A 23,111-nucleotide genomic window follows, 5' to 3' on the forward strand; every position below is an offset into this window, starting at 1 on the left:
GCAAGCTTGGGAAGCCCTGTCATCATAGACACCCTCTGCATTGCCTCTGTTAACAGTATAAGGGAATTTCCAGGGACCATTTTCTGCAGTGGGTCTTCTTTTACACAGTTAAAAGCACACGAAGAAGTTGCATTGTCTTCCGCTCTTGATCCGGTGAAATTAAACGGCCTGAGAAAGCAAAATTGACATCCTACCCTGCCCTGTGTGTAAGTTTCATGGTTTGTTTGTTTGTTTGTTTTTTGGCGGAGTCTCGCTCTGTCGCCCAGGCTGGAGTGCAGTGGCACTATCTCGGCTCACTGCAAGCTCTGCCTCCCGGGTTCACGCCATTCTCTTGCCTCAGACTCCTGAGTAGCTGGGACTACAGGTGCCTGCCACCACGCCCAGCTAATTTTTTGTATTCTTAGTAGAGACAGGGTTTCACTATTTAGCCAGGTTGGTCTCAATCTCCTGACCTCGTGATTCACCTGCCTCGGCCTCCCAAAGTGCTGGGATTACAGGTGTGAGCCACCGCGCCCAGCCCATGTCATGTTTTTAAGCCTCACGTCATGTTTTCCAGAATGGAAGAAAAGGTATTTTGCATCCTGAGATTTTACAAAAGGGACGTCCTGTCTCACATGAGCCTCGAAATTAAAATAAAGAAGAGCCTTGTGCCACTGTCTCATAAATTGCTGATTCCCTAGTGAAAACAACTTTATCTCTGACTTTTGTGACACTGACGCCTACAGATACGTAACAATCTATGTAGATGTGATAATTGTGGAGAATACTGCTGACTTTCCACCAGTAAGAATAATGAAGAAATCCATTGTAACCCTGTGAGTTGACATTGTCTTTTAAATGCCGACCACACCCTTTATTCAGGGAACCTGGTTCTTGGGAAGGCTACACTCCCTTGCAAATATTGCAAGTCAAACTCTCCTCTTAGTGCTCATATTTGTTCTGAGTTTTCTTTTGGCTCATCTCTCCCAATCACTAACACATTAAAGAAACCTGAAAAGCAGCATGACACGTATGTTTATTGCGGCACTATTCACAATAGCAAAGAGTTGGAACCAACCCAAATGTCCAACAATGCTAGACCGGATTAAGAAAATGTGGCACATATACACAATGGAATACTATGCAGCCATGAAAAATGATGAGTTCATGTCCTTTGTAGGGACATGGATGAAGCTGGAAAACATCATTCTCAGTAAACTATCGCAGGGACAAAAAACCAAACACCGCATGTTCTCACTCATAGGTGGGAATTGAACAATGAGAACTCATGGACACAGGAAGGGGAACATCACACTCCAGGGACTGTTGTGGGGTTGGGGGAGGGGGGAGGGACAGCATTAGGAGATATCCCTAATGCTAAATGACGAGTTAATAGGTGCAGCAAACCAACATGGCACATGGATACATACGTAACAAACCTGCACATTGTGCACATGTACCCTAAAACCTAAAGTATAATAATAAAAAAAAAAAGAAAAAGAAAAAAAGAAAAGAAACCTGAAAAGCTAGAAACAGTCTCACTCTGTCACCCAGGCTAGAGTTCAGTGGTGCAATTATAGCTCATTGCAGCCTCGAACTCCTGGGCTCAAGTGATCCTCCCATGTCAGCCTCCCAAGTAGCTGGGACTACAGGTGCATGCCACCATGCCTGGCTAATTTTTGTTTGTTTGTTTGTTTGTTTGTTTTTGAGAAGAGGTCTCCCTATGTTGCCCAGGCTCGTCTCCAACTCCTGGGCTGAAAAGATTACCCAGCCTCGGCCTCCAAAAGTGCTGGCATTACCACTGCAGCCAGCCCCATCATTGGATTTACTTAAGCTGAGTTTTCAGCAAACTCCAACAATATTTCCCATAACGTCAGTTGTGTGCCTAATCTTGGTAATTTTAGGTACTACACAGACTTACTAAATACCACCAAATCACACAGTGAGATGTATTATCTCTCCTTCTTCACCTTCATTCCTTCTGATTACATCAAGGAGAAACATCTCACATTGATATTGATATTTCTTTAACTGCTCTTAGTAGTGTCCCCTAGTATCCTTTTTTTTAATCTTTTTTTTATTGTTGTACTTTAAGTTTTAGGGTACATCTGCATAATGTGCAGGTTTGTTACATATGTATCCATGTGCCATGTTGGTGCGCTGCACCCATCAACTCGTCATTTAGCATTAGGTGTATCTCCTAATGCTATCCCTCCCGCCCTCCCCCCAGTCCACAACAGTCCCCAGAGTGTGATGTTCCCCTTCCTGTGTCCATGTGTTCTCATTGTTCAATTCCCACCTATGAGTGAGAACATGCGGTGTTTGGTTTTTTGTCCTTGCGATAGTTTGCTGAGAATGATGGTTTCCAGTTTCATCCATGTCCCTACAAAGGACATGAACTCATCATTTTTCATGGCTGCATAGTATTCCATGGTGTATATGTGCCACATTTTCTTAATCCAGTCTAGCGTTGTTGGACATTTGGGTTGGTTCCAAGTCTTTGCTATTGTGAATAGTGCCACAATAAACATACGTGTGCATGTGTCTTTATAGCAGGATGATTTATAATCCTTTGGGTATATACCCAGTAATGGGATGGCTGGGTCAAATGGTATTTCTAGTTCTAGATCCCTGAGGAATTGCCACACTGACTTCCACAATGGTTGAACTAGTTTACAGTCCCACCAACAGTGTAAAAGTGTTCCTATTTCTCCACATCCTCTCCAGCACCTGTTGTTTCCTGACATTTTAATGATGGCCATTCTAACTGGTGTGAGATGGTATCTCGTTGTGGTTTTGATTTACATTTCTCTGATGGCCAGTGATGATGAGCATTTTTTCATGTGTTTTTTGGCTGCATAAATGTCTTCTTTTGAGAAGTGTCTGTTCATGTCCTTCACCCACTTTTTGATGGGGTTGTTTGTTTTTTTCTTGTAAATTTGTTTGAGTTCATTGTAGATTCTGGATATTAGCCCTTTGTCAGATGAGTAGGTTGTGAAAATTTTCTCCCATTTTGTAGGTTGCCTTTTCACTCTGATGGTAGTTTCTTTTGCTGTGCAGAAGCTCTTTAGTTTAATTAGATCCCATTTGTCAATTTTGGCTTTTGTTGCCATTGCTTTTGGTGTTTTAGACATGAAGTCCTTGCCCATGCCTATGTCCTGAATGGTAATGCCTAGGTTTTCTTCTAGGGTTTTTATGGTTTTAGGTCTAACATGTAAGCCTTTAATCCATCTTGAATTAATTTTTGTATAAGGTGTAAGGAAGGGATCCAGTTTCAGCTTTCTACATATGGCTAGCCAGTTTCCCCAGCACCATTTATTAAATAGGGAATCGTTTCCCCATTTCTTATTTTTTGTCAGGTTTGTCAAAGATCAGATAGTTGTAGATATGTGGCATTATTTCTGAGGGCTCTGTTCTGTTCCATTGATCTATATCTCTGTTTTGGTACCAGTACCATGCTGTTTTGGTTACTGTAGCCTTGTAGTATAGTTTGAAGTCAGGCAGCATGATGCCTCCAGCTTTGTTCTTTTGAATTAGGACTGACTTGGTGATGCGGGCTCTTTTTTGGTTCCATATGAACTTTAAAGTAGTTTTTTCCAATTCTGTGAAGAAAGTCATTGGTAGCTTGATGGGGATGGCATTGAATCTATAAATTACCTTGGGAAGTATGGCCATTTTCACAATATTGATTCTTCCAACCCATGAGCATGGAACGTTCTTCCATTTGTTTGTATCCTCTTTTATTTCATTGAGCAGTGGTTTGTAGTTCTCCTTGAAGAGGTCCTTCACATCCCTTGTAGGTTGGATTCCTAGGTATTTTATTCTCTTTGAAGCAATTGTGAATGGGAGTTCACTCATGATTTGGCTCTCTGTTTGTCTGTTATTGGTGTATAAGAATGCTTGTGATTTTCGTACATTGATTCTGTATCCTGAGACTTTGCTGAAGTTGCTAATCAGCTAAAGGAGGTTTTGGGCTGAGACAATGGGGTTTTCTAGATATACAATCTTGTCATCTGCAAACAGGGACAATTTGACTTCCTCTTTTCCTAATCGAATGCCCTTTATTTCCTTCTCCTGCCTAATTGCCCTGGCCAGAACTTCCAACACTATGTTGAATAGGAGTGGTGAGAGAGGGCATCCCTGTCTTGTGCCAGTTTTCAAAGGGAATGCTTCCAGTTTTTGCCCATTCAGTATGATATTGGCTGTGGGTTTGTCATAGATAGCTCTTATTATTTTGAGATATGTCCCATCAATACCTAATTTATTGACAGTTTTTAGCATGAAGGGTTGTTGAATTTTGTCAAAGGACTTTTCTGCATCTATTGAGATAATCATGTGGTTTTTGTCTTTGGTTCTGTTTATATGCTGGATTACATTTATTGATTTGCGTATGTTGAACCAGCCTTGCATCCCAGGGATGAAGCCCACTTGATCATGGTGGATAAGCTTTTTGATGTGCTGCTACATTCAGTTTGCCAGTATTTTATTGAGGATTTTTGCATCAATGTTCATCAAGGATATTGGTCTAAAATTCTCTTTTTTGGTTGTGTCTCTGCCCAGCTTTGGTATCAGGATGATGCTGGCCTCATAAAATGAGTTAGGGAGGATTCCCTCTTTTTCTATTAATTGAAATAGTTTCAGAAGGAATCGTACCAGTTCCTCCTTGTACCTCTGGTAGAATTCGGCTGTGAATCCATCAGGTCCTGGACTCTTTTTGGTTGGTAAGCTATTGATTATTGCCACAATTTCAGAGCCTGTTATTGGTCTATTCAGAGATTCAACTTCTTCCTGGTTTAGTCTTGGGAGGGTGTATATGTCGAGGAATTTATCCGTTTCTTCTAGATTTTCTAGTTTATTTGCATAGAGGTGTTTGCAGTATTCTCTGATGGTAGTTTGTATTTCTGTGGGATTGGTGGTGATATCCCCTTTATCATTTTTTATTGCATCTATTTGATTCTTCTCTCTTTTCTTCTTTATTAGTCTTGATAGCGGTCTATCAATTTCGTTGATCTTTTCAAAAAACCAGCTCCTGGATTCAGTAATTTTTTGAACGGTTTTTTGTGTCTCTATTTCCTTCAGTTCTGCTCTGATTTTAGTTATTTCTTGCCTTCTGCTAGATTTTGAATGTGTTTGTGCTTGCTTTTCTAGTTCTTTTAATTGTGATGTTAGGGTGTCAATTTTGGATCTTTCCTGCTTTCTCTTGTGGGAATTTAGTGCTATAAATTTCCCTCTACACACTGCTTTGAATGTGTCCCAGAGATTCTGGTATGTTGTGTCTTTGTTCTCATTGGTTTCAAAGAACATCTTTATTTCCGCCTTCATTTCGTTATGTACCCAGTAGTCATTCAGGAGCAGGTTGTTCAGTTTCCATGTAGTTGAGCGGTTTTGAGTGAGTTTCTTAATCCTGAGTTCTAGTTTGATTGCACTGTGGTCTGAGAGACAGTTTGTTATAATTTCTGTTCTTTTACATTTGCTGAGGAGAGCTTTACCTCCAACTATGTGGTCAATTTTGGAATAGGTGTGGTGTGGTGCTGAAAAAAATGTATATTCTGTTGATTTGGGGTGGAGAGTTCTGTAGATGTCTATTAGGTCCGCTTGGTGCAGAGCTGAGTTCAATTCCTGGATGTCCTTGTTAACTTTCTGTCTCGTTGATCTGTCTAATGTTGACAGTGGGGTGTTAAAGTCTCCCATTATTATTGTGTGGGAGTCTAAGTCTCTTTGTAGGTCACTCAGGATTTGCTTTATGAATCTGGGTGCTCCTGTATTGGGTGCATATATATTTAGGATAGTTAGCTCTTCTTGTTGAATTGATCCCTTTACCATTATGTAATGGCCTTCTTTGTCTCTTTTGATCTTTGTTGGTTTAAAGTCTGTTTTATCAGAGACTAGGATTGCAACCCCTGCCTTTTTTGTTTTCGATTTGCTTGGTAGGTCTTCCTCCATCCTTTTATTTTGAGCCTATGTGTGTCTCTGCATGTGAGATGGGTTTCCTGAATACAGCACACTGATGGGTCTTGACTCTTTATCCAATTTGCTAGTCTGTGTCTTTTAATTGGAGCATTTAGTCCATTCACATTTAAAGTTAATATTGTTATGTGTGAATCTGATCCTGTCATTATGATGTTAGCTGGTTATTTTGCTCGTTAGTTGATGCAGTTTCTTCCTAGCCTCGATGGTCTTTACAATTTGGCATGATTTTGCAGTGGCTGGTACCGGTTGTTCCTTTCCATGTTTAGTGCTTCCTTCAGGAGTTCTTTTAGGGCAGGCCTGGTGGTGATAAAATCTCTCAGCATTTGCTTGTCTGTAAAGTATTTTATTTCTCTTTCACTTATGAAGCTTAGTTTGACTGGATATGAAATTCTAGGTTGAAAATTCTTTTCTTTAAGAATGTTGAATATTGGCCCCCACTCTCTTCTGGCTTGTAGAGTTTCTGCCAAGAGATCCGCTGTTAGTCTGATGGGCTTCCCTTTGTGGGTAACCCGACCTTTCTCTCTGGCTGCTCTTAACAGTTTTTCCTCCATTTCAACTTTGGTGAATCTGACAATTATGTGTCTTGGGAAAACACTGCAGGCTTGGAACATTCCAGCCACACTAGAGAGCAAAAATTCAATTGCAGTATTTGTTTTCAATTTAACTTATTTTTATGATCGCTTTCTAATTATGGCAAGTGTTGCCGGTTTTCCATTTAGGGTGGCTTTAAAATAAAGTTGCTTTTAAACAATATTTATTTTAACTATACTTGCACAGTATGTGTTAGATTTGCAAATCCATAGCATATCTTTAGAAAGATACACAAAAACAGGTACCTATGGTTGCTTCTGGGAAGAGGAACTTCTTGGCTGAAAGACTAGGTGGAAAGGAAGGGATTAATTTTCTCTGAATACCCTTTGTCACTTTTGAATTGCACAATACAAATATCTTTCTTTTCTTTTTTTTTTTTCTGAGATGAAGTCTTGCTCTGTTGCCCAGGCTGGAATGCAGTGGTGCTATCTTGACTCACTGCAACCCCTGCCTCCCAGGTTCAAGCAATTTTCCTTCCTCAGCCTCCCAAGTAGCTGGGACTACAGGCACAGGCCACCACGCCCAGCTAATTTTTGTATTTTTAGTAGAGATGGGGTTCCACCATGTTGGCCAGGCTGGTCTCAAACTCCTGACCTCAGGTGATCCACCCACCTCGGCCTCCCAAAGTGCTGGGATTACAGGTGTGAGCCACTGCACCCAGCTGAATATCTTGTCTCTTCTAAAATATATAAACTGAAGGGGAAAACTTGTTCTTTGTGATAAATTATAATTTTTAAATGGGCTAACTTAAGCAAAAAAATTAAGAAGGTCAGACGAGATGGCTCACACCTGTAATCCCAACACTCTAGGAGGTGGAGGCAGAAGGATTGCTTGAGCCCAGGAGTTTAAGACCAGCCTGGGCGACAAAACAAGACCTTGTCTCTAACAAAGGATTTTAAAAATTAACCAGATGTGTTGGTGCACACCTGTAGTCCTAGCTGCTTGGGAGGCTGAGGTAGGAGGATCACTTGAGCCTGGTAGGTTGAGGCTGCAGCGAGCCTTGATTGTGCCACTGCATGAATCTCAAAAAAAAATTAAGAAAATAATAGTAGAGGTCATGCTGGGCCTTGGCAAATGCCATGAAGGTGGCACAAGAATGTCTGAAATCTGAAAAAATTCTCCCTCCCAAATAACTATGCCACCATTTGGAAGGCAGTGTGAGAGGTCATTTAGCCTCCACCTAGAGCAGACACTTCTGGCTTTCTCACTTGGGGAGTGTTCATGGTGGCTGGTAGCCATGGGCACTGAGGTGGAGCCATTGTCAGCTCCTCTGATTTGAAAAGCTTAGGAAGACACCCAGTGGACCCATGCCCAGGAAATCCATGTGATGCTCAGGCTCCAGATCACCCAAGCCCAAACCTCCATCTCATGTGCCCTGGAAAAACATACTTAATAATAACTACCCTGTCCCCTGTCTTCACCCTGTCCCCTTATCCCACTGAGAAAGCCGCTGGGAGCATAGCATTGAACCAACAGCCCAGCAGTGTAGCTTGACAGGCAGCAATTACCTCAGAAGCACAAGGTCATTTCCCCACCCGGGTGGCTTTTACCCACCTCGTCAAGCTGCTTGTGAACCTCACAGTGCTTCAGCCCAGCCATGCAGCCCATTAGGAGAACAAAGTGGCAGCTGAACTGGCCTTCAGCAGCCTGGCACCAAGCCTGGCCAATGGAAAGCATTTGACAAATGAATGGATAAATCTGCACTGGAGTCAGCTCCAGCAGAGGCAGTGAGTCCCACAGGTTTAGGTTATCTGTGTGACTTATCAGTTCTGAGTCACTACCCCCCAAAGCCCCACCTCCCTATCACCTGCCCTGAGCCCTCACAGGTAGAGATGACCTCTCCTCAAGTCCTCCAGGGGATCTGATCAATAGGGAGCTGTGTGCTCCCACCCCCTCCCCACCCACCCTGTCACTCAATTATACAGGAATGATTCATAGAGGTCTAACCAAAGTTATTCTACAGCCCTGCACACCAGATACACAGAATGTTACCAAAGCATTACCAAAGCATGCAGGTAATAGCACCTGTTGGGCGTTGACTCTGCTTCAAATCCGTTAGGGCCCTTTGGATGTGTCTCCAGATATGTGCAAGGTACGGCAAGTGCCTCTGTACAGCAGGCCATGAAGGACATGCCCACCATCGCATCTTATCTCCTATGAGTACCAGCCCCACACCTTCCCTAATTTCAGGATAGTTGCTTTCAGGGAGATGGCATGAGTAACATTCAAAAATATAAAATGAATTCAGCTCCTGGACCAATCTGAAGAGAGCCCTGCTGGCTACAGAGATGAAGCAGGGTCTAGTCACTGGCTCTTTGGAAGGTCCAGAGAGTCCAGGTTAGGCTGGGGAAGCCAGGTCTCCCAGGCAGAGGGCATTTTGGGAATCAGTATGGAAACATCCTGTATCTTCAATCTAAGACACCATCAATCATAAGATACATGCTAATTTTGGTGATGTTAAAGACGCTTCTTAGAATCTCTCAGTGGTATTTTCACATGTTAACATCCAAAACAGGCTTAACAATGTGTGTAGCTGGAAAGTACTGCAGCTGTTGGCATCTTCTCCACCTAAAATGCTCCTGTAACAAGTGATAGGGTTTGGCTGTGTCCCCACCCAAATCTCATATTGAACTGTAGCTCCCATAATTCCTATATGTTGTCGGAGGGACTAGGTGGGAGATAAATGAATCATGGCAGTTTCCCGCATACTGTTCTCGTGATGGTGAATAAGTCTCACAAAATCTGATGGTTTTTTACGGAGTTTCCCCTTTTGCTTGGCTCTCATTTCTCTTTTGCCTGCTGCCATGTAAAACATGCCTTTCTCCTTCTGTCATGATTGTGAGGCCTCCTCAGCCACATGGAACTGTGAGTCCATTAAAACTCTTTTTCTTTTTAAATTACCCAGTGTTGGGTAAGTCTTTATCAGCAGTGTGAAAATGGATTAATAGACCGAGGCTTTGGGGTAAGCCTGTTCTTCATTGCAAACCCTTGCCAGTCCTTCTCAGCTCCAACGGGAAGGGAAACCAGCTCTTCAAAAAACTTCCTTGAGCAATGACAGTTCTCGTTGCCCATTCTGAATGTTCCTCTGTGCCTGACAAGAACTGTACATTTGCTGGCACTAAGTATTATATCTACAGCATGCTGCAAGGCTGACAGAGTGCTGCAAGACAAATGGGGGTGGTTTATGGACTCAGTGGTTTCATTTAATCATAGTGTGTGATGTTCGCCTGGACCAAGACAGGAAATTTCCATATAAAGGCCTAAGTCTGCATAGGTGCTGCAATTGTGCATACAGGTGCACATGTGTGGGTGTGCACATACATTCATCTATGTGCACACCCAATGAGCACAGATCAGTCTGTTTCATGTGTTGATCAATTTGTTGAAAGATGATAAAACTGTCTGCATTAACTACTTCATGGCAGGAGGCCCCTTACCTTCTGCCTTTGATTTTATTTTTTTCTAAGGTTTGCATTTCCAGAATTGGGCTTTGCAATTAGAATATGATTTCTTGAAGAAAATTAACTTGATAATACGATAGATCTTATTCTGTGCTTTTTATTCTCTTTCTTACTTAGACTGTTGCCTCTGGGGCAAATATTCTGTCTTCTTTGCTTTGCACCATTCCAAGAACATCATCGATGCTGAACAAATAAATAACCAGAGTTGTGAAGTGAAGTCTGAAATTTACAGAACAGGCTCATCTATCAAAATTTGGACACCAGAACACAGAGTCAATTATCACGTATTAACTTGCTCTTGTTGGCATTTCAATGCATTTAGAAAAGATACACTTCCTCCACACACACATTCCCCTGCCATACCGAAACACTGGCAAAATTGAAAACACTTCAGACATATCTCAGCTTTCCCTGTGACTCTAAAAACTACTACACACAGCAAAGCTTATATCTGTTTATAAAAGATGACCCTGAAGAGTCTATTTCACATCCAAACTTTCTTAGAATGGAGGGCATCCTAAAGAACCTTAGATTTGGAAAAGCATTTTCATGTAGATAGTCTTACTTGATTTTTATAAGGTTGCAAAGCAGTTCAGGCATCATTGCCATCTCACAGGTGAGCAGACTGACACCCAGATACGTGAACTGACTTTCTGTTAACATGGAAGGAGGGAAGGAAAGAGAAAAGGAAGAGAGGAAGGGAGAAAGGAAGGAAGGGAGGAAGGAAGGAGGGAAGGAGGAAAGGAAGGAAGGAAGGAAGAAAGGAAGGAAGGAAAGAAAGAAGGCAAGCGAGGAGGGAGGGAGGAAGGAAGGGAGGGAGGGAGGGAGGAAGGAAGGAAGGAAGGAAGGAAGGAAGGAAGGAAGGAAGGCAAGCAAGGAGGGAGGGAGGAAGGGAGGGAGGGAGGAAGGGAGGGAGGGAGGAAGGGAGGAAGGAAGGAAGGAAGGATGGAAGGAAGGATGGAAGGAAGGAAAATGAGAAGGGAAAGGGGAGGGAGGGAAGGAGGAAGGGAAAGGAAGAAATAAAGAGGAAAGTATGGAACTATCTTTATAGCAATTGATTAATTCCTCAGCCTGATTTAGTAACAGCAGCAGCATCAGAAACTAATATTTTTAATACTAACAGAACTAATAGTGATAACAGGAGTGTTGTAGTAATTAGTAGCAATAACAGTAGTAACATTACTGCCTTATCTTTATATATCATAGAATTTTCCAGGGCAATTTCATGTACAGTTTTGCATTTATTTTTCACAACAATTTCTAGGATAGTTACTACAGGTCCCATTCCATGATGAGGAAGCTGAGACTTGGGAGAATCACCTTTCTTCAAATCATACAGCACCTAGGTGACCACCTCTGGTCTTCTGACTGTGGGTCCTGTCCTGGTTCCCTCATTAGCCTGGTGTTGCTTTGCCCACCTGTCCAAGCAGCTAGGAGACCCCATCCTGCAGCTCTTACCTTGGGGAGGAAATGTGAGTGGGGGAGAACCCAGGCCAGATACATAGTTGAGGTAAGCATCAGGGATGGCATTGCAGAAAGACAGCAAATTGGACAGAACCCACTGCAGAAGGCTGGGCTCTCTGGTGGTGGCCTGAACTGGACTGGTTCCCAAGAGGGGGATCAGGCTAAGGACAAAAAGGTGCAGACTCTGTCTCCTGGTCTCTCCAAATGATGGTGTCTTTCTGGCTATATCACTCGGCCTTTAGCTTTATCTCCATTTACCACAGAAAGAAGCCCCTCCTTTGGGTTAAGGGTAAAGCTTTTGATTTTTCCACTATCTGGATTTCAGCCTCCTGACCAGGAAGTTATCACCAGGGGCTTTGATGTGGGCAGAACATACTAAGATCCACACTGCCTGCAACTCTTCTCCTCCCCATTTGGAAAGCACAGTCCACTCCAGTGGGTGCAAGGGTTCTTCAGCCATGTCTGCCCAGTGGACCCTGGCTTTATGATGGCAAGCTGTGAACTGACAAGGCAGTGGACAGAGAGCGGAACATCCTGTCACCCACTGTACATAGCTCATGGAATTCAGGAAGAAAGTGAGAACATGGGTTTTAAAAGATTCCAGAAATCCCCATGATTTCTGCAGTTAATGCGTATGACTTGGCCATAATAAAGAGAAACGTACATAAATGTTCTTTACATACAGAAAGATGTTCTGGAGGTTATGGAAATAGCATCTAAGTGGGGTAGTATTACCCTGCACAGAAATGGCAATCCACAAGCTAAACACTTGACTCTAGGGGTGTGGATTTGTAACTGAAAAAAGCACAAACCACACAGCACTTTCCTGGCACTGGAGCCTCCCAGCTTTCCTGGTCAAGCAATGGGGAGAGGGCAATTACGACCAGACCTCTAGGATAGTCTTTTAGAAATATAAAGTGAGGAAAGGTGGTAGAGGGGGAGAGAAGAGAGAAGCAGAGCTGTCAGCATGCTTGATGTTAAATAAAACCTACCAAGACTCAGCTGAGAATTTTAGCAGAATCCAAATGTGCTAAAAAAAAAAAAAAAAAAGAAAGAAAAAAAAAGGCATGGCTCCCATCTCTAAGGTTCACAGCTAAGCTTGCTTAGAATCACACATGCCAAGGTTAAAAATAAAAAGCAGCCATCCCTGAATGACATGGACTCCAGGACGGAAGCCTGAGGTATGTTGTTTAGTGGTGGAAGGAAGAGAGGGGAGGGAGGAGAGTCTGGGTGCAGGGCATAGGTATTTATTGGAGGGCACACTATCTGAAAGCCAGATGCTCAGAATTTGCTGTTTTGCACTGAAAAGGCACTTCGCATTGGCAAAAGGTTTCATAATGATCTTCAGATTTTCCATCGAGGAAATGCTGGCCTGCATTCGACTGTGGTCATGGCTGACCCACTCCAGGCTCTGCTGTTCAATGTGTTTGCCTCCTCCATCCCGGGGTCTGGCTCAGACAGTGTCCACGTGCATCTAGACGGGATGCCCATGAGTCACAGCTTGGAAAGCACAGTGGGCTATTGGCATTGGCATGAAGCCATATCTGCCACTCTGTGCCACCCTACCCTATTAACCAGACATAATGGTGCTGGGGCCACCCACAGGCTAGCTAGCCCCTGGTTGGCTGCAATGGGGACAGACTATGTGTCTGCCTGCTAAGGATGATGCATGACCCACTCGTCCTCACAACTACAACCATTGTGAGCCAGGAGTAACCTGCAAAGGTGCTAAATCAGGCCTGTGGTCCCCCTACTTTTGGTAAATCCAGGGCCCTCTATTATAAGACCAGTGGGGTCCTCTTTCTGATGAAGTTGTCCCTTGTCCAAAATGCATATGACCTCTACTGCCTAAAGCTGTAGATAAAAACAACAGATTTAGCGTCAGCTACTGTGTCAGCTACCATGTTACCCCTCCTCAACGTCATTACCGTGCAGATGTTTCTAGAAAGTCTTCAAAGGGTCAGGTGAATGGGGAGAATTCTGTGACCTATGTGTTAACAGGGAGCCCGGACACTACACCACCCACATGTGGGCCAATCCTACACTTCAGCACCACACAGGGCTGGGGAAGCAGATGGGCATTGAGAAGTGGACGCTGCCACCTTACAGAAGCTTTGGTCTGTGCCTTGACACCCCCAGTGGGGATAATTCTCCTCCCTGGAATGCATGGGAAGCATAGACAGTCTATGCATGACCAGCTGCCCCTAGGACCCTTGCTAGCCTTCACCCGCAGTGCCCACCTTCAAATTCCACATTTTGGCTGCTGGTTTAGAAGCATCACTTAAGGTGAAGTGCCTTTTTTACACCTTTAAGGCACTTTAGAAAAGCCTTGGAAGGTATACAAGGCAAGGACTGTTTTCCTGCCCATTGGGATGGATGAGAAAATAGAGGCTGATAGAGTTTAAGAAACTTGCTCAAGCTTAAGTGACAGACCCAAAACTCGAATCCAAGGCTCTTTCCACTACTCAAAGACCACCTACCAGGGCCAGAGCTACTGGGGGTCTCAGCCCCAGTACAGTAGCAAATACCTGGGTTTGAGATTGAGACTCCCTAAGGCATCTTTCTTACTGGAGACCTCTGGGGATGCACTGTCATTTGGCCTGAACTCTGGGGACCTTTCCCAAACAGAGCCTTGCTGCAAGGGGTCTCTGAACTGCCTTCCCTTTCTCAGGATCCTTCAGGTGCTGGGTACCAACAAAGACCTACAGAGGGTCAGGATGGGGCAGTGTTCAGGCAGCACAGGTCCTCGCCTGTCCCTTCCTTGGGCACCCTAAGGGCTGGTCACAGAGGGAGTTAGCCCTTTAGCTGGCACTTAAGGTTTGACTGGAGATAATCCTTTTCCAACGACTCCAGTGACAACAGGGAACGCCCTTTTCAGTTCCAGAAACTGCCCGTCTAGATTATCAGTGGGAAGTTCTGTAAAATTCTGCTATAGCCCCCCATGGCCCCACGTGTCAGCCTGAACCCATACAATGAGTTGGGTTAAAAGAAAGAGAAAACACAAGAGACGGATGGCTCTCCCGATGGAAGCGATCAGAGACCCGGCGCACGGAGCGGAGCTCCTGGTCCTTACCTGTACCAATCCAGCCCGCGGCCGTAGTTCCTGTCAAAGAAGTGGGGTTCCGTGCCCAAGGCCCGCACGTCCGGGTGCACTCGGATAAACTCTAGCACGGCCCGGGTGCCCCCCTTCTTCACGCCCACAATGAGGGCTTGGGGCAGCCGCTTGGTACCCAGCTTGGGTGAGCCGGAGTGGTTGGAACCAGAGAGGCTGGAACCGGAGAGGCGAGCGGCGGGCACGGCGGCCGCGGGCGCGCTGGGAGCGCTGGGCTCGCTGGGCGTCGGCCCGGAGGGATCACAGGGGCGGGACTTCTGGAGAAGTTTCTGGCCGCCCGCGCTGGGGCCGCGGAGGCAGCGAGGAGCGCCCAGGAGGCGGCTCCGACCCAGGTCGTCGCAGCAGCACAGGAAGCTGTAACACAGGTAAGTGCAGGAGAGCGAGAGCGTGAAGGCGAAGAGCAGCCTGCGCGCCCTCCGCGGCTGAGGTGGCCCCGCGCGGCCCAGGACCCTATAGGCCATGGCTCCATGGGCCCGCGCCGGGGGTCATGGTTTCCGAGGGGGCACCGGCGGCTGAGCTGCTGTGGCCCTGCGGTCTCCTAGAGGGCTCGCGTGGCGCTGCCACGGCCGCACGGGTCGGGCGTTGGGGGCGCCGTCTTCTCCGGGCGCTGCTGACCAGGGTGCGCACCGTGCCCCGGGGTCCCGGGGGCAGCGGCTCCTCGAGGAACAGGCGGTTGCATTTCCAGCATCTCCCGGTCCTAGGCGATGGGGCTCCGGGCAGCCGGGCGGCTCGGGCCGTCCCAGGCTCTTACGTGCGCCGGGTTCGGAGCGCGCCCAGCGCCCGAAGCCCCATTCCTGATCCTCGGAGCGCGGCTCACGAAACGCTCGGCGGCGGCGCGGCTGTGCGGGCTGGCGGGTGGACCGGACGGTGGCGCTGGCGCCGGCCGCGATCTGGCTCTTCGGGAAATGCCGAGCGGAGCGCGCTGCCGGCTCTATTTAAGGAGTCGCCTGACGTCAGCCGCGCGGGTCCCCCGAGCCCGCGCCGCGCCCGGGGACCTGGCCCGCCCCCTGCGCCCCCACTGTCTTACCCTCCCAGAAACACAGCACGCGGGCCCTCCCCACGCAGGCCACTCCCTACGGAGCCCCAGGCCAGCTTTGGGGTGGTGAAGCGAAGGTGTCAAGGCATAGTACTCCTCCGGGAGGCTGGACACCCCCACCACTCTGGCCTCTCGACACCCAGGGACAAGAACCTAGGTCGAGATCGCGCCGACATCCAGACCAGACAGACCCAGACGCAGACGCAGGCACCCTGCCCTGATGCGCGGTCCCACCACCCTGACCCGCACACGCACGCACAGGCACAGAAGCACACGCGCCCTAGCCCGGACACACCCCCACACCCACGCGGGGGCGGGGAGGAGGAGTCCCCTAACCTGGGCCCAGATACACGGACAGGGACACTCCCCCCGCTCTCGACATCTCGCCAAATAGACACACACAGCCCGGAATCGGACACCGAGCGCACGCACGCCCAGGACTGGGACACGCGCTGTAGACGGGATGGGTGGAGGAGACGAGCGTGAGTGAGATTCCGTGACTATTCACCCAGCTTCTTAGCCCCCCGCGCGCTGACTCACACCCCGGCGGCTCGCTCTGTCTCGCACCTATGAGGCACGCGCGCACCCCAATCCATTGTCACCCCACCTCTCTCCGGGCCTGCCGGAGAGCGAGCCCCGGAGCAGCAGACTCCGCGTCAGGAGGGTTCCTCTCTTAGCAGCCGCCGCCTAGCGGTAGACTGCTCCCGGGGAGCTGTCCAGGGTACTAGAGGGTCGCCAAGGGCTGAGTGCAGAGGGCTTCTTCACACAGAGACACTAGGAGGAGGAAATAGAGTACAAGGAGAACGTATCCAGGAGCAATTCCACTTCGAATGATTCCTAAGTGAATGCCTACAGGACAGTTCTCGGTGACCATGTCCAGAACAGGCACAAGTGACGATCTCCAGTACTTCCCTGAGGGACCACACTGGTACCTCGGATCAGAACCCTGCATCAGAACAGGCCTAAATGGCCATGGCTAAGAACACAGCTGAGTTGTCCTTCAACAACAATGCCAATGCCAATTCACCATGTCCGGGTGTTCACAAAGTGAGTGCCCTCCACCACCACCCCGCCATAGAATGTCTAGATGACCACCATCACCCCCACCCTAATCAGGGTATGACTGACTTCCTTCCTCAGGCTGTAAACTGATCATTAGGTTCTGTGGATCTTAGCCCAAACCAGAAAATATTTTGTCCCCAAACTAGTTCCATCCCTAGAAACCTTAAACCAATTCTACAGCAGATAATAATAATAGCTGCCAACTTCGTATCAAGAACCTGGCATGGGTTAGCTGACTAAATATTCACCACAACCTATGAAGTTGTTACCATTACCCCGGCATCAATTTGCTGTCTTAATTCTAATAGTAGCTAGCATTTATTGAGTGCTTGTTTTGTGCGAGTTATGCGCTAATCACTTGACATGCACTACCTCATTTATCTTTGGAGATAGGTATTATTGTAATTCCTAATCTACAGGCAGTGAAAAGAAGATTTAACAAACATATACACAGTAACTGGCAGAGCTGGGATTAAACCCAGGCAGTCATGACTCCAAGATTCAAGCTCTTAGTTACAGCACTTTGCAGCTTCCTAACTTCCTTTGACCATTATTCATATAATTCCATCCTAGCCTCCTCTCCTGGATGTAAGCTAATTTGTCTATGTCTCTTCTAAAATCTCACAACTGGGACTGCACAAGGAATTTCAGATATGGATTGAAAAGTTCAACAGGACTCTCACCTCTCTTTTGTAAATTCTATTTCTAGTAATGCCACCTAAGACTCCATTATCTTTTTCTTGTAGCTATATCATACTGCTGACATCTCAAACTTGCAGCCAAGTAACATCTCTAAATGTTTCTTACAAGTGCTGCTGATTAAGGCACAGCTACCCCATACTGTGCTTGTACAGTGGGCCTTTTTGGACCCAATATGTAGGTCCTTATAGATTTGACTTGATTACATTTCATTTTGTCTCATCAGTTCACTACTCCAGTTTTTTTCAAATGTCTATTTGAAGTCAAACCACGAGGTAGCTTTCATTTATTCAAAAAGAAAAAGTAGAAAGATTGTATCCCAGCTTTGCCCTTTATTCCAGGTGTACTTTGGGCAAGTGGACCCCCTTTGAGCCTCAGCTTCCTCAGCTGTAAAATGGGAAGTTATGATTCACCTTAAATGCCTCTCAAAGTTTAGATGTTGTGTAATTCTATGATTCCATTATCCAAAGCATGAACCACTCGCTTGGCATCATGTAATTTCCACAGTTGATCACAATTTAATTAATTCCTCATTCTAATTGTTAATAAAAATGTCAAAACAAATATACTTAAAGGAGTTCTTCTGCTTCTTTTGGGTGAGGGGAACTGTCTCACTCTGTTGACCATGCTGGCATGCAGTAGTGCAATCATAGCTCATGCTGCAGCCTCCACTTCCTGGGCTCAAGGGATCCTTCTGCCTCAGCCTCTTGAGTAGCTAGGACTACAGGCGTGTGCCACCACACCTAGGTATTTTTTTAATTTTTTGTAGGGATGAAGTCTTACTGTGTTGCCCAAGCTGATCTTGAACTCCTGAGCTCAAATGATCCTCCTGCCTCAGCTTCCCAAAGTGGTAGAATTACAGACATGAGCCACAATGCCTGGCCTGAAAGGAGCTCTTATATATACTTTGAACAATTATTCACATCATGAACCTGCTATTTTTGTATTCCATTGTTACAATTACAAGGTTAAATGTGGAGTCATCTGCTGTGATGAGTACTATTTCCCTTAGAAAATAAAACATGAATATAATGATTTCTCATAATTCTGTGCTTGGCTTAATTTTTAAATAATTTTTAATCTTTGAATTCAAAAACTGTGATATCCCTGGGTACTCACATATATCAAAGCCAGGAAGATTTTCCTCTTCAAATTTCCAATCAGAGTAATGACTGACTTGGATAGAATCTTTTAGGAAGTGAGACAGTGGACATACCTGCCCGTCTCCTATACCTTTATCTGTTTACAGTAGCAAACGTGATTCTGCTTTGGGGGTATCAGGTAGGATTATGTTGGGTGGTGTAGTTTGTCAATTAACACCCACTTAAGCAAGGTATATGTTTATTTTTGTATCACATGAAAGTCCAGATGAAGGTACTTCAGGGCTTGTATGGAAGCTCCAAAGTGTTTGGGACCCAGGCTGCCTCTATCTTGTTACTTTACCATGCATTTCCTCCATTCTAAAGTCACCACATAGTCTACAAAGACTTATTCATCTACAGCCAGAATGTTCACATTCTGGTCATTAGTAAATATGTAAAGACATGCCATATCTCTTTAAGGACATTTCTTGGAAGTTGCCTGTATTATTTCAACTCATATTCAATTTGACAGCATTTTATCATTTGACTTTCTAGTCAAGAGATGCTTGACTAGAAGCATCTCTAGCTTCAAGAGATGCTTCAAAATGTAGTCTTGATTCTGGATGGCTGTATGCCTGGCTAACACTTTGAGATTTTGTTATCAAGAAAGAACTAAAGAATGGTTATGGAGGACAACTAGTAATCCTTACTATCCTTGGACAAACAGTTTTCCCTCTTTTATTCCCATGTGGTTTGTATGGGTTGAACATAGTTCAAAGACAGGTTTGTGACCAAGCCTGACATCATCACTTTCTAATTATGTTTCAAGGACTGAAAGTAACTCAAATATTTCTAGTGAGAATTAACCACACAACTTTTGTTAAAACTATTGGAAAAGAGAAACTTCTTTTTCTGAGATGATGAATTAATCTAAAATAAGCCTGAAGCTTTCAATGGTCATCTCTGCCATCAAGAGGAGAAACTGACAATAAAGCCAATGAAGAGGACAGCAGAACTGATGGAGGGAGAATTAGATTCCCGATAATATCCCTTGAACCTCTGAATCTAGCCATGCTGAATGCATGGACCCTGGGCTTTATTGCTCCAGTGATTAGCTATCTTTCTGTTAGCACTTGCAACTGAAAAAGTGCTGACCAATACAAAAAACAAACAAAAAAAGTTGCTCCCTCAATTGCAAGGAATAGGTACCATTTTAATAAAAAGTGGTGGAGGTGGGGGGGGGCTTATTTTGAAGGATATGCACGTATCAGGACTGCAACCCTTCCAAATTTGAGACAGTGATAGGATCCAGTTACTTTCTTCAACTTCTCTACTTTTCTTGTATCTTATTTATTTTGCTTCTCATTCTTAACTGCCATTGCTCTTTATTTATGAAATAGTAAGGGTTACTAGAAGTGAAAAAAAGAGATTTGGGATAGCTTACACAGGAAAGGAACTTTGGGGTAGCTCACAGAATTAAGAAGAAGGCTGGAGAACTGGGCTCAAATAGAATAGCAACCACAGAGCACATTACACTCTCTTTTCTTTTTCTGAGTCCATTTATCTTTCGCATTAGCATTCTCTTGAATCTTCCTTCCCACTCTAATGCCCTGCATTCAAGACTTTGAATTTAAAATTATAAAACAGGAAATTTTCTTCCCCTTCAGTCTTTGGGACTAATCAAGCCCTGTTATTCAGTTTTATTTCAGTGTGTAAGCTTCAAATCTGTTCCCTAAAGCAGAGTTTTGCAAAAATGTGAGAAAATGTCCCATGAGGCAAAGGACAGTGTCCTTTGTTTTGCAAAAATGTGAGAAAATGTCCCATGAGGCAAAGGACACTGTCCTATGAGGCAAAGGACAGTGAAGTGGAGCCACATGGTCTGCAGAGTCTGTGAGGTACAAAGGTTGCATCTGAATCAGAGGATGTGCATATATCTGCTACATTTAGGAAAGAGGTTGAGAGCGAGAATGAGAGAAGATTTCAGTTGTGCTTCATTCTTTGGATAAAATCAGAGGGTAAAAGCTCAAGGGGCTTCCAGGTACTGCCTGTAGAAATGATCCAAATCTAGAAGACCAGAGACCTGGTTTATTTTTAAGAACTCTGTAAGATTCCAAACCCTTTGTTATTCTCCATGTGGGTGACTTCTGTTTTTGCCAAAAATAATAGGTACCATTTATTGATCATTTACTCTGCAGCATGGACTGGTGCTAGATGCATTACCTAATTTAATACTCTCAATAAACCAATAAAGTAGGCATTATTATTATTATTCCTATTTTATAAATAAGGAAAGTCTCAAGTGGGTTGAATTTTCCATGTTCTACAGATGTTACAGGCTGAGGGAGGGGGAAATTAGTTCAAAAAAAGCATTAATGGGGAGATCCAGGATCAGGTTTACTCATCTTGTAATCTTCTCGTGGGTCAGTACTGTTTAGCACCTCCATCTCCTATCCTGCATTACTTAAACCACACTATCTTATCTCACCCAATCTTACCATTTGTCTTCTTAATGCAACTGTGAACTCTTTGGGGACAGGGACAAAATGACAAGTTCCAACGCAGTCTAGCTCTTGGAATTTGGGCTTCATATTCATGTTGGGACTCCTCCCTTGGCTTCTTTATCCCCTTCTCCTTCTTCGATGGACCACTAACTATTACCCACGTTGGGGCTTCCAAGGAAGAACTAACATTTCATTTCCAAATATATCCAGCGTGGGTTATTTGTAATGGCAAAGATGATACTAAGCCTGTTCACTTGCACAATATTATAGTAGTGCTGACCTAGTAATGCACCCTCTCCTCTAATTTTCCTTTTATCTGGAAGCAGATAAAAATGACACTACTGAAAAAGGGGTGAGCACAATTGTCATCAATTTCCTAAAATACAGACCTTAATGGTATAGGATGGAATGAACGGAAGAATATCTAGCTACAGAGAACAATATAGGGAGATATCTTTATTGTTTTGTACTTTTTTTTGTTTCCCTTTAACATTTTTGTTATATAGGTAATATATCTTCAGTGTAGAAACAATGAAAATACTGAGAAGAAAAAAGAAAAAAGGTCCTTTAAATCATAACACCCAGAAATAACTATTGCTAATATTTTATTTACATCCTTCCAATTATAAATGTATTTGTATATTTGTTTGCTTATGGCTCAGCCCATACCTACTGTTTTGTAAAGTTTTGATTTTTTTCAGCTTTGTAATAGTGTGACTCTATTCTATGCCATTAAATACAGACTTATATCATAATGAGCCTAGTACTTTTAGAAAGAAAATAATTTTATAATGAAAATGCTAGATGTAAGGATGGTGTGAGTCTGCAGCTACCACGAATGGAGAAAATCTAACCTGCATGTGCATTAACTCAGTACAGAAGTAAGCAGAGTGACAGTGAAAGGCTGTCTTGAAACAATGCTTGAATCCCTGGATCCAGTTTTGCCTAAAGCTCTCTCTTTAAGAGTCAGTAAAGCATAGTGGTTAGGAGTGCAGTCTCTGGAAGCAGACTGCCTGGGTTCAAATCTTGGCTCTGCTGCTAGGATTTAACAGGGTAATAAATGTCATTCACTTAGAACACAGCCTGGCTAACAATAGGCCCTCAATAAACATTAGCCATTATCATGCTGAAAATTTTTCAATTACATCCATCAACAAATTTTTTTTGGCTTAAGCCATTTCGACTGATATAGGTATGTACTTTTCAACTAGACATACATCTTTCAACCAACTTGAAAATTTTATTAAAAACAAAATAAAATCATTTTCTGTTCTCAGTAATCACTTAAGACCCCTCTTGCTTTGAGTCCAATGTATCTCCTTGGTATTTTAAATGTTTCTAGGGAAGAAACCAAATATCCTCTCTGGACATAGCTCATGGCAGGTGTTCAATAAGTGCTTATTGGATAAATAGACAGATAATACCTTCAAACACCCCTTTGCCTGAAAGACAACAATTTTAGCCATGAGGACATGGTAAACTTATCTTAAAGGACCAAATTCTCTGCTTATTGATCACCTCCTTCATGTCCTCTCTTCTCTCTTTATTCAGTCAAGATTCCATGGATAAACACAATAATCAACTTTTCACTTATAACCACCAACTCCTTGACCCTCTCTCACTGTGCTGTATTTCTTGGGTTAAGATCAACTTTCTTCCCACTCAATGTCGGCACCCGCACAACTGAACACAGCGAATGTACAAGCATGACTACTAGTCTCACTTAAAATTCATCATTTCTATTCTCAAGAGGGCCCTTAACACTTCCTAGCAATCATACTACGTTTCCTAGTCCATTCATTCTCAGGCTCTATATCGCTACTTAGCACCCTCCCTCCTCTTTGCAAACCTCTAACGCTTTCTCCACTATCCCCATCAGCCAATGGCCTTGCCTTTACTTTAGTGGTAAAATAGAAGAAATCAGAAGAGAATTTTTATGACCACCTCTACTCACCTACCTGCATCTGTGTTCATATACTTTATTTTCTCTCTTGTTAGTATGATTTTGTTATGGTCCATTTGTTTTTTTATTTTTTATTTTTATGAGTACATAGTAGGTGTATATATTTATGAGGTGCATGAGATGTTTTGATACAGGTGTGCAATATGTAATAATCACATCATGGAGAATGGGGTATTCCCCTCAAGCATTTA

General features: G+C 44.2%; 1 protein-coding gene across 1 annotated transcript in view; it reads right to left on the reverse strand.

Moving 5' to 3' along the window:
- The window catches only part of HS3ST2 (heparan sulfate-glucosamine 3-sulfotransferase 2), a 113,883-nt gene extending 98,840 nt beyond the window's left edge, over positions 1-15,043 (reverse strand). Inside the window, exon 1 of the mRNA XM_055232657.1 lies at positions 14,539-15,043. Coding sequence (XP_055088632.1) covers positions 14,539-15,038 — 500 coding nt within the window. The 5' untranslated portion in view covers positions 15,039-15,043. The remainder of the gene's footprint in view (positions 1-14,538) is intronic.
- Positions 15,044-23,111: the final 8,068 nt, after the last annotated feature.

Source organism: Symphalangus syndactylus, chromosome 11, assembly GCF_028878055.3.
Source record: "Symphalangus syndactylus isolate Jambi chromosome 11, NHGRI_mSymSyn1-v2.1_pri, whole genome shotgun sequence".
Taxonomy (NCBI): Eukaryota; Metazoa; Chordata; class Mammalia; order Primates; family Hylobatidae; genus Symphalangus; species Symphalangus syndactylus.